Source organism: Populus trichocarpa, chromosome 5 (genome assembly GCF_000002775.5).
Source record: "Populus trichocarpa isolate Nisqually-1 chromosome 5, P.trichocarpa_v4.1, whole genome shotgun sequence".
Classification (NCBI taxonomy): domain Eukaryota; kingdom Viridiplantae; phylum Streptophyta; class Magnoliopsida; order Malpighiales; family Salicaceae; genus Populus; species Populus trichocarpa.
This window is the reverse complement of record NC_037289.2, coordinates 21,745,993-21,758,538: the sequence shown is the minus strand read 5'-3', so window position 1 is coordinate 21,758,538 and position 12,546 is coordinate 21,745,993. Positions and strand designations below refer to the sequence as shown.

At 30.0% G+C, this 12,546-nt stretch overlaps 1 protein-coding gene across 2 annotated transcripts; it reads right to left on the bottom strand.

Annotated features, from left to right (window-relative positions):
* Positions 1-2,806: 2,806 nt before the first annotated feature.
* Positions 2,807-12,154, bottom strand: LOC18109913 (chlorophyllase-1, chloroplastic). Of its 2 annotated transcripts, XM_052452719.1 has the most exons (3): positions 12,053-12,154; positions 3,930-4,198; positions 2,807-3,725 (listed from the first exon to the last, which is right to left on the bottom strand). In XM_052452719.1, exons 1-3 carry the CDS (start codon positions 12,114-12,116, stop codon positions 2,985-2,987), a joined length of 1,074 nt encoding a protein of 357 aa, XP_052308679.1. In that variant the 5' UTR covers positions 12,117-12,154; the 3' UTR covers positions 2,807-2,984. The 2 variants fall into 2 exon arrangements, with proteins under 2 accessions (XP_052308679.1, XP_006388207.2); XM_006388145.3 differs by lacking the exon at positions 12,053-12,154 and having other exon boundaries at positions 3,930-4,322.
* Between the last annotated feature and the right edge of the window lie 392 nt (positions 12,155-12,546).

The window sequence follows — 12,546 nt, the reverse complement described above, 5'->3', positions numbered from 1 at the left end:
TAATGCAATTACTTTGATAGCTTGGGAGACAAAAAAAATTAAAACTCTCTTGTAAGGGTGTTTTGGTCATTTTTATTGTATTTTTTAGATTTTGAGGTTTCTCAGGGGTGTTATTATAATTATCATATATTTAATATTATTTTAAAAAATAATTCTAGCTTGTGCAATGCCTCAATTTTTTTTTCCTCTACCAGCAGCGAAGCACGAGTAACAAATCTAGTTACAACTAGAGCAACACAATATAGTAGCCTTGGTATACCGGGAAGTTCATAGCCTAAAAAAGACAGACCAGGTACACAATAATGTTATGAATGAATTTTCAAGTATCGTGATTTTTTTAATCGAGCAGCGCAAAGATGCTATTTGATAAAATAAATTAAAAATATATGAATCTATAAATGGAGAAAGAATTGTTAATTTTCCAATCACAAAACAACATATAATCTCTCTAAAAATAAAATGAAAAAACCAAATAAAAAAACTTTAACAATCTCAATCCACTTTCTTCTACTTAGTGTGAGCAAAAACTCATCTCTATCAAACTTCTTTAAAGAATTTCAGTATATATTTTGAGGTTTTTCAAGGGTGTTATTGTAATTATCATATATTTAATATTATTTTAAAAAATAGTTCTACCTCGTGCAATGCCTCAATTTTTTTTTCTCTACCAGCAGCGAAGCACGGGTAACAAATCTAGTTACAACTAGAGCAACACAATATAGTAGCCTCGGTGTACCAGAAAGTTCATAGCCTAAAAAAAACAGACCATGTACGTAATAATATTATAAATGAATTTTTAAGTATCGTGATTTTTTTAATCAAGCAGCGCAAAGATGCTATTTAATAAAATAAATTAAAAATATATGAATCTATAAATGGAGAAAGAATTGTTAATAATCTCTCTAAAGATAAAGTAAAAAAACCAAATAAAAAAACTTTAACAATCTCAATCCACTTTCTTCTACTTAGTGTGAGCAAAAACTCATCTCTATCAAACTTCTTTAAAGAATTTCAGTATATGAACATCAAGTTCATTCTTTTGAGTGTCTGAAATGTTGAAATTCATCAATTTTCTCCCTTCCTAATATTTTTTTGGTAATTTTTTAAATTAAAAAAAATAAAATAAAATTTTAAACCAAAATATAAAAATTTCGAACTTAGTCATGGAAATAAAATTGAAAATCTCATTCGCTATTTTTATTAAAAAAACACTGGATAATTTCCTTTGTATTGAGTTGCGTGCTTTCACCTCTAATTAATTCACCTCGCACCTTCCTCAAAAAACACCTCCCTTTTCTTTTCTCTTCTCTTTGACAATGCCTTCCTTTTCTTTTTTCTTTTGCCCATGACTTCAAAAAATCAACAGACTGTCTGTCACCAGTCCCCCCCTCCACGAAAAATGCCTCTTGAATATCTAGCCTTCTTGTCCTTAGGTCTTAGCCCCCCCTCTTCCACGAAAAGTCATCAGCTAGCTTTTAATTTGGAGACCTGCCTCGTCAGAAAGCTTTTATTATTTACAGAGTGTTTGAAATTATAATAGAGAATATTTTTAAAGTGATTTTTTTTAAAAAATATATTAATATTTAATATTAGTATATAAACAACATATAAAAATATTAATAAATATTAATTTAAACTTAAAAAAAATCAAAAAATCTAACAACAACTAGAATTACCAATTCCACCGTTCATTTTAACGTTTGTAGCAAGGTTGTCAATTCCGTTTCGTTTCGTTTGGAATGATCGAAACATTTCATACCAATTTAAAAAACAAAACAAAACAAAATAATTTTCATCTCATTTTAAATCTCGGTCTGTTCCGGATTTTTTAGCTAAATTTCGGCCGGAACGTTCCGGTTTCATTCCACATGTTCCGTTCCGCTCTTGAAAAGCTATTAAATCAAATTGAATCTTGTTCAATTTAATTAATTAAACTACCCAAGTATAAAAAACTTTTTTTTATTACTATTTTCAATGACAATGATATTAATAATAATATTGAAAATTATTATTATTATTTTAATTAACAATGATATTAATTTTTTAAAATTAGATTTATCACTAATATATATGGTTTATATTCATGTTTTTTTTTTCATGTTTATACTTTGTAGTAATTTGAGCAAAACAAGGGATGCTTTAGGTTCCATTAGCCTTAATAACATTGACCTAACTTTATATTTAAAATATTTGTGTTAAAATATTTTACTTTCATAATATTTTGATATTTTTTTTAAGTTGAATTACTTTAAGTTAAAGATCTATTTAATCTTGACTATTTAAAAATATTTTAAATTTTGAAATTATATTTGTTTGGCATTGTGTTTGTATATATATATAGTATAATTCCGAAACAGTACACTGAATAGTATAATCTTGGAACAACATGTCAAAACACTTTAAAACTAAAACATTCAATTTTAATTAAAAAAATAAAATATTTATGGAAATGAAATAAAATATCTATCGAAATGAAATTAAGAAACTTAATTTCTAGTTCTTCTCTCTTGGAATTGCTCCTTTTTTTTTTATTATTGAGTTCCGTGTTATCACCTGTCCAATCACTCCAAACCTTTCTCATGTTTTTCACTCACTTTCCTGCTCTCTTTTTTCCCTTTAATAATTTTTCTTTTGCCTGAACCACGCATGGTCATGGACTTCTTCAAAAAATAACAGAACTGCCACGAGCTAATAAAAAGAATTTCAGCCACTCTTTTTATAGGTTATGTTGGCGGTAAATTAGAACACCCTCAAGTAACATAAGTTAAGAGATTGATTGATAAATTATGAAATTGTGAGATGTTGCTTAAAACAGAAGAACCTCAGGGAAGGTATTTATTAGAACATAAGTTGCAATATTACATAAGTTACGATAGGTCCGAGGCCACCAAACATGGAGGTACTGAGCAGCACTCTCTTCTTTAGTGTTTTGATAGCACCTTTGCGGAAAGAGGAGAATTATTCAACCGATTAATAAATTGCCACTAGAGTTCATCAACGGACATTGCAGATAAACTTGAGCACGATGTCCCTTCACTTTTGTTCTGGACTGGATCAAGTGTTGCAGGAGCAAAATAATTAGGTTTTTGCAGAATTTTGTTGTAGTCCGTGTAGTTGCCTTTGAAGAAAGCCTCTAAAAAGGCGACAGAAACGCCACCTACAGTTCTTCTCATGGGATCCCTGCTAACCCCCCACCGAGACCCCTTGCACATCGCTCGGGCTCCTTCCCCAATTAGACCTATATCGTCATCTAAAACGTCCATGTGGCCATAGTCTGTAGTAACAAAATGGCTACATGGAGGTTTGCACTCATTGAAAATCTCCGTGTGGCTCACCCCATCTGGAGCACACGTCTGCGGTAAGATGGGGAAGGCTGGCTTATTGCCTAACCCAGTACCAATTATGGCGACAGGAATCGAAAAGTTAAAAGAGCAAGATTCGTAATTGAGTATTTTGGGCTCCATCTGATTAGTTTTGGAAGTCCCCGCAACGGGGTCTACTCCTATCAGCGCTGAAAAGTCAACGTCTAAGGAAACATCGGCAAGCCCAAGTGCAAGAGCAAATGCAATGTATCCACCCCTACTGTGGCCTGCAAGAGCAAGGTTGTGTATGTCCCCTTCAATATCTTCAGGTAGCACACACCGGAGACCTGAGGGTAACCAGTTTGCCACTTCTGCTGCCGAGTCAAGCTCGTCTTGTCCGCTAGGTGGTTTCAATCCGTATAACTAAGGATCAAAACTCCAATGTCAGGTCAATCTTCACAGAAAATATTTCTTCATAAAAAATAGACAAAAATAAAATACATGGAGCAACATATATCCATGGTATGCTGCAGATTTATTAAAAGTTATACATGAAACTCATGAAGAATGAATCGATTTGTACAGTATGTTTGGATGCATTAAGAAAGGACATGGAAAAAGGAGTACCTGCGGTGCGACCACTATGTATCCATGAGAAGAGATGAATTTGAAAACATCAGTGTACCAAGAGTTCTGGCAGCCTGTGCCGTGGTGAAACAAGATGACAGGATACGTGCCCTTTTCTTCTGGCCTAAAAATCAACAAGGATCTAGGAGGTGAACAGCTAGAGGCTGTTCCTACATCAGATTGTATTGGGTGAAAATTTCCTGTTTCGAAAACACCAACTTCTGCCCAAACAGAGTGATCAGCTTCAGACGCTAGTGTTGGCAAAACAGGCTTATATTCCAGCAGCACTGTTGCCAACAACGCTGCCAAAAGAAATACCAAGGGTGTTTCCATTTTCTTTCTGTGCATTAATTATCGTAGAGAGGTAGGCGAGAATGTAGACCGATCTCTACCTGTTATATAAGGGGATGATCAGCGTCTCCCCCCTTTGAAAAGATTAACATTGTACTTCCTACTTTATTTGGACACGTTTCGTATGTTAACCATCCATATCATTCATGTACTACGAAGAACTAATAACTAGTTACGTAAGAGTATTAAAAGGTTTAAGTTCAAAAAAATATCTCAACAAGTCAAATGACTTTTTTAATAAATGAAATTGTTTTTTACTATGATTGCTGGATCATAGAGTTTAAGAAACCTTAATTTCTTATCACTATACACTACATTAATTAGTATTAGAGTAGGTTTGCTTGTTCAATGAACAAAATTATTAACAACATCGATCTTTCTAGCTCATGATGAAGGAGTGAAGGCTATTTAGGGTGCTTTGAGTGCTTAAAAGGCAGCGTGGAGAACCCTAACACAAAGATATGATTAGTTGGATCAACTACCAAAGACAGGACTCAAACAAAGATCATGAAGAGAAGATCAACATGCTTAGAGACTTAAAAAGGGCAGACTTGGAACCTAAATGTATTCCTTCAAACCCATACATGTATCATATCAATATGAAGAGTGATGTTTATGATCATAAGCGATGCATCGAAGACTTAACTTGTAGCCAACCTTTTTGTAGGCACTTTTTTAATTTTGAAGAAATTCCTTTTTTAATATGGATTGTCATAACCTAGTTCTAAAATTATTTTTCAAAATTAAGAAAAGCAAAAAAAAAATCAAAAAACATGTTTTCGATGCATTTCGACCATCAATGCGACCATTTTGCAATTTTCAACTATTTTTCTCTTGTTGATGTCTTTCTGAAAAAAATCAAATTCAAAGAAATATATTTTAGATGTATTTGCATCCATTTCTCATTTCTTGATTACTTTTCTTTTCAAATTGAAGTTAATGTTGCTTTTCATGAAAAAATCAAAATACAAAAAAAAGAAAAAAGAAATCAAAATAGTGAAAAAATGAACAAGAGGCTAGAGTGCAAAACAAGAATAAAGAAGGACCAAAGTGAAACTCAGTTATTTGGGGACCAAGTAATTGAGAGAAAATGATAAAATAAAGTTAGACTATAAATAGAGAAGAAAAAAGAAGAGAGGGGATTATTTATTATCTTCTTCCTCTACACTATTTCAAAATGTTAACCAAAACCTTAGTCACCATAGGAGAGAGCGACCATAATTTTTGTAAAAAAAGAAAATGGGTTGGAATGTAGAGAAACAAATTCCAAATTCTTTATAAATTCTTTATTTGGTTCCCAATCATATTTGTTTACTTTCCAAACAAATTCTTATTTTTTGATATACGATTCACCTACAATGTTCAAGGAAAATAAACTTACAACAAGTTATTACTTTGGATGTTGATTGGAAGTAATACTTATATCTTGTAATTTTATTTTCAAAAGTTAAAGTCTTCTTTTAAAAAACATCAAACCGTTTTGGTTAATCATCCAATAATGATCCTAATGTAAATAAACATTTAAAGGTCATTACTTTTAGGTGTCAAATGAGGGTGCAATGTAGTCCATTCATGAGTGATGTAAATATCTTAGTTTTGAATAAATTATCCACTTACTATGATTATGCATGCATGAGTCTTACCAACTAGTGAGCATAGCTACTAATTCCGGGCAATTCACTAAAATTGAACTACAAATGTGATTGTTATACTTAACATCATATTTTAGGACAAATGAATCCATAAAGGTCATTATCCAAAACAAGTTGATAAAGAACCTTTATATTACTAGATCATTTTTTCAAGTAGGTGAACCTATAGAGGTCACTGTTTGTATAGGACTGGGCATACACTGTTCGTTTAACAAATATTATAAGTGAGTCTTAGATATTATACGATAGATGAATCTTAACAAGACATTATCCATAGGCTCTTTCTAAGATTTTGGTTGAGTTCAATGAGCCTAACAGAAGCCCATTGGTCATTCATTGACATGGCTTGGTAGACTATTTATCACAGTTCATTATCAGGAGTCATTTGTTGTAGGCATCCAAATTCATCAAGTATTATCAAAAGATAATAACTAGGGGTGACAAAGATGAATAGACCTTAGAATAGTTAGGTTTAAACCAACCACCCAGGGTTTAACTCATTGCAGTAGACTCACTATCACTTATATAGATAGACTACTGATATATTTGGTATAACAAACTGTTAGAAATAAAAGACAAAGTTACCAATGCAACTTATCTCAAGTAGAATATTTTAGGGTGATAATATCTTTTCTTTTGCATAACCAGTCCCTTATCATAGAACCATGTGTCAAAGAACCATCTCAACCCAAAAGTCAAAGCTGTTAGGTGAGGTCTTAATATATAATTTATATAATTATCTAACACTCTGTTTATTAGTTAGGGTTTTCTAGTAACCATAGTACCAAGTGGTGACTTTTTTTTTATAAAGTTTAGAACTTTTGCCCTCTTACCATATAAAAAATCTTTCCCCTTTCCTATGAAAGAGGGTGGATCACAACAATGTTAGGTGCAACAATGATTTTTGAAGAAAAAATTTATTAGATGGTTGTCAAAGTTGTAAGAGTACTTTATTAAAGAAAATTCCTAGTTATCATAAAGTAGGATTTGCAAAATGTAAACTTTCTTATGGTGTTGAAGATTAATGGTATGATGTTCTAAATGATAAAGTTCATGTTGGTAAACCTGTAATTCTATTATAGAAAATTACTAATCTAAGAGTTATTATAAGATTATTACATAGAGATTTTATACTGGTCATATAAGCAATTATATTGTTATTGTCTTTTGTTTAATTTTCTCAACTAGAAAGTTGATTAAACCTATTAGCTAAATCAAAAGCACAAGTGAAAGATAAGGAGGTGAAACCCTTAATAGATGAGATTAAGATGATTGATGATGTTTTGTTGTTGATGTTCTAATCAATGATAAAAATGAGTTGGAAAGGATTTCATTCTTGACTCACACACACAGATTTAGTGTTTCAGCTCTAATAGCCAAAGTTATAATAGTGAATCAATTGATCTAACTATAAATTATGTTTTTAACGAAGTAGAAGAGTAATAACTATTACTATCCTTAGATGAATTGGCACTGAAATAACTTGAATGGTTGATGTTCTAGTATTATTAGAAGAAGATATTGAGAAACTTGTTCAACCTTTATAAGTACTAACTAAAAAAAAAAAATAAGGCAAAATAAACTAAAGATTTAGTAATGTCAAAATGAGTGTTAAAAAGAGTTGACAAACCAAAAACAATAGTTCTTGAAGTTAAGGTGAAACTGAAAGAACAACACGAAGTCACTAAATATTCTAAAACTTGTAGGAACACGAAGGAGAGATGAAATATGAAGGACAATCTAAAATTAATTAGCAAATTAGGATTAAGCTAATTTAAAATCAGTGAGCAAACTAGGATTAAGCCAACTAATAAAAAACTAGAACAACTTTCCAAAATTACTTAAAAAGGATGAAGTTCATGTCAAAGAGGACAAAAAAATCTTTTTCTCTTAAGGTTGTAGGATAGGCTGGCATATGGATGAAATGAAAGAAGATGAGGGAATGATTTGGTTGAATTTTTAGTAAAAGAGGTTTAGTTTGTGAATAAGCTAAATTCAATGCTATATTTGAAATATTTGTTCGTTTGTATGGAAAAGTTTAAGTTTTGACAATGAACTTTAGAACAAGTTTTTCTAAAGTAGAAAAGCTCAATGTATGATACATATTAAAAGTCCAGGTCTAATAAGATGTCTAGACAAGTCAAATGAGCTTTCTAAAAAAAAAAACAAATATAAATTTTAATTTAATTATTAGATTGAATTAAAATTTTGTTAGCACATTTTATAGATTGGGTTTTGTATTGAGAGAATTTGTTGTACCTAAATGAGATTCGGATGATGCCTTCTGTTTAGAAATTTTCTTTTTTTTTCTAGTTATTCTTGGTTCTTTTCTTAATTAGGTTTTTTATTTTTATTTGATTTATGTTTTTTTATGCTTTAAATACTATTTAAATAGTTTATAGATTATTTTCAAAATATTTTTCAGATTATTATTATTTAGAACTATTCAAAACAGAGTTTCTTCAGTAATTCAGGGATGTAAATTAGGGCTTGAAAAAACTAGTTTGTCAATCAAGATCTTGTACCAATTTACTATACTGAATAAATTTGTTTAATGTGAGCTCCTCGTAAGTGATTTCGCTACATATAAGTGACAAGTGTCCTTTGATCTTTTTGACCCAGTTGTTGTCTTTTTCTTCCCATTTTTTTATTACAAAAAGCATTTATTAAGATTACAAAAAATGTGAAGGAAATTATAAACAAGCAACACGTGTTCTTTTGACCTCGTTGGTCCCGTATGTTGTTTTTTCTTCCCATTTTTTTTAATTAGAGAAAGCATTCGCTGAGATCCACAAAAAAAGGAAAAATAAAAATAAAATACTGACTATAATAAAAAAATGGAAGAAAAAACAACTAATGCGGACACTACTTACATCGTGGCTTTGCATTATTTTCATAAGCCTGAAGAGTTCAATAATTCCTATTTTATAATGTTTTTAATTTCTTGGTAAAGTTTCTTTGCATTATTATTATTTTTATTAATATGCATGTCTGGATCAACTTGCGCGTATCTTAATTAATCTCACGGATTCTGAAATTAACGACCATGTAAGTCTCCAATGGTCTTGATATTTGTGAGACTCAAATTAGTGATTTCTATAAAGCAAACATAAAATCTGACCAGTTAAAATACACCTCTCAAAATTTTCTTTGTATTATTTTCATAAGCCTGTGAGTGGATATTACTTGCATCCTAAACACTCCTATGAACAACAGGGTTGTGCCCTAGCCGGGGTGATGGTACAAACTTTAAGGCGACATTTTTTCTCTTAAAATTTGAGTGGATGAATTTACGAAATAATAAAAGATAAACAATATTTACATGGTAGTTTATTCCATGGATTATAAATTATTTATGTTTATGATGGTTGATACAAAATAAATTAGTCAATTCCTTGGATTTCTTCAACAAATCTTGACTTTTTTTAAAAAAAATTTAAGGGTAAAATATTTTTCAACACTCTCTCTTAAAATGAGCATGAATTATAACAAAGTGATTATATTACAATCACCAATATTATACTTAAAAAACATCCAAATTCAACCCCCAATGAAATTTCACCTACATCGTAGACAAAACATAAATTAATTATAGGTTTGCTATAAATATCGATACCCTAAAAGAAAAAAAAAAGAAAAAACCCAAATTTAATTAAAATACTTTTGGTTGTAACATATGGAATTCATCATGTTAAGATTATTTTGTTTAAGCATATAATATTGTTTAAAATAAAGGTGCAAAGTTTCGTACATGTTTATTCTTCACTTTAATCAAGCATCAAGATTAATTCTGATGCTAGAAGTTTCCTCTGGATCATGGTCCCAGATTGATGCGAAATGAAAAAGATTTGCATATTCATAGGAAAAGGAAAAGGAAAAGGGGGGGAAGATGCTGAGGCAAAAGTCAATAAATCCAATCACATTCGCGACTGAATAAATATCCACATCTGAAGTTCATTCATATGAAATTCATATTTTTTATTTATAAGGAATTGGAAATATTTAAAGAAAGAAAATATATTAAAATTTATAACCGTTGAAAAGTCATAAAACAATGGAACGCCATTAATTATACACGTAATATATGCAACGTGATGAACCTTATCCAGGCACCGATTGGTCAATTAGGGATAATTATTTTTTATTTGGTTTGATTTTTATTAAAAAAATAATAACTAAATTGATTTTTTTAAAAAATTGAAACCGATTCAAATCGACCGGTTTCATTTCGTTTCGGTTTTTTAGAACAAAAACAGGTTCAAACCGGTTTGACTCGGTTTTTTCGGAGTGAGTTCGGTTCGGTTTGGTTTTTTCAATTTCAGGCTTATAAAACCGAAATCGAACCGAACCGGTTAGTGTTTTCAAAATTCTAATCAGTTTTTTTTCACGATTTGATTTTTTCGGTTATTTTTTTCCTGTTTTCTTGATTTAATCTGTTTTTTAGTTTTTTTACTCACCTCTACAACCAACCATTTGAATTTAATAGTAAATTATGAATTCATGAAATCTTTAATGACTATCATCTTGGGCTGGGTTAGCCTGGTTGATGAGCTTGACTGTTAACTTAAAAAACCAAGTCCATTAAAATATATAATGCTTAAAGCCTCGTTTGTTTGGCAGAAAGTAGTTTCCTGAAAGTTATTTTTCAAATTTTTTCATGTTTGGTTGTCATTAGAAAAATTATTCGACAAAAAACACTTTACAGTTAAAGAAAAATTTGGCTTGGTTTCTAAGAAAGTGTTTTCCTTTTATTTTGGGCGTAAAACACTTTCCAGAAGTTGTGAAAAATTTAGAAATATCATATTATTTACTGATTATAACAAATTTGGTCCTCAAACTTTTGATTTTTATATATTTTGTTTTGAGTTTTTTTTTCAAATTCACCCCTTAGAATTTGATTTAATTTGATTTTTATATTAACTTTGGTCATCATTTTTATGATTGTTATTTGCTTTTCTCTTATTATTTTTTTAATTAAAATTTTTTATATATCAAATTTGGTACTCATTCTTTTTATTGTTACTTATTTTATTTGAAATAATTTATGAAATTGTAATTATTATTATTTTAATCTCATCATCTTTTAATTTTTTTATTTGTTAGATTTGATCTCTATTATTTTGATTGTTATTTATTTTATTTGAGATAATTTATGAAATTAGATTTTTTTTTTTCAATTTCATTCTTATTCAATTTTTTAATTTGTAAGATTTGTTTATGAAAAAAAATATTAATAAGTTATTTTCTAGCTCATTTTTCATAACATAACCAAACACTGAAAAGTGTTTTTCAACTGATTTTTCATGACACTACCAAACATCGAAAAATAATTCAATTTTCAGGAATTCACTTTCCAAGAAAACCATTTTTCAAAAGAAAACTACTTTCCAGCAAACAAATAGAGCCTAAGTAAGTAGATATATGTGATGATAATAATATAAGGATGAATTTTTTTTATCAGATATAGTTTATACTAGAGTGGTGACCGATGCTATATCGCGGGCCAGGTTAATATTTTTATAAAATAAATAAAAATGTCTAGATAATGATAAAGCCCATATATGTTAACTTGACTAACACATGATTCGAGTTATGAGATCAAGACAACTCTAAAAAAATAAAAAAAAACAAAAAAAAATCACAAGACTCAAGGTTTAATAACCTAATATCAAATAATGAAAGTAAAGAAAAATTAATCTCGCCAAAGTAAAAAAAAACAAAGAAGTCATTAACTTTACAAACCCAACAAATGCGATATGAGATTGGATTTATTAAAAGTTAGACATGAAACTCATGAAGAATGAATCGATTTGTACAGTATGTTTGGATGTATTAAGAAAGGACATGGAAAAAGGAGTACCTGCGGTGCGACCACTATGTATCCATGAGAAGACATGAATTTGAAAACATCAGTGTACCAAGAGTTCTGGCAGCCTGTGCCGTGGTGAAACAAGATGACAGGACACGTGCCCTTTTCTTCTGGTCTAACAATTAACAAGGATCTAGGAGGTGAACAGCTAGAGGCTGTTCCTACATCAGAATGTATTGGGTGAAATTTTCCTGTTTTGAAAACACCCGAAACTGAGTGATCAGCTTCAGACGCTAGTGTTGGCAAAACAGGCTTAGATTCCAGCAGTGCTGTTGCCAACAACGCTGCCAAAAGAAATACCAAGCGTGTTTCCATTTTCTTTCAGTGCTTGCGTTTTAGAGAGGTATGGCAGAATGTAGACTGATCTCTACCTGTTATAGAAGTTTTCCCTCGACAAAAGGACTGAGTTTTAACTAGTTTATGCATACATTTAGTTAAATAAATCAACAATTATTTATATTATTAAATACAAGAAAATAAATATTAATAATAATTAAAGATTAAACTAAAAAAATTAAAAAATTAATGTAGATTAAGGTATTTAACTTTGTAAGTCATTTGTCTTATTATATGTAATAACTTTATTTATTAAAGTAAATATTATTTAATTAAATGATAATAAAAATAGATATAAATATGAATTTAATTAAAAAAAATAGTTATAGATTGATACATTAAAAAAGTTCACTCGTTAACTATCAATATTAATTAATTCTGGAAAAGATACCGCTGGGAGGAAGACGTT

What these genes read in the sequence shown, in the direction of transcription:
- LOC18109913 (XM_006388145.3), bottom strand. Translation starts at nt 4,277, where the DNA reads ATGCACAGAAAGAAAATGGAAACACCCTTGGTATTTCTTTTGGCAGCG. An exon ending in ACATAGTGGTCGCACCGCAG is followed by an intron (nt 3,726 to 3,929) that starts GTACTCCTTTTT and finishes TTTGATCCTTAG; the next exon opens with TTATACGGATTGAAACCACC.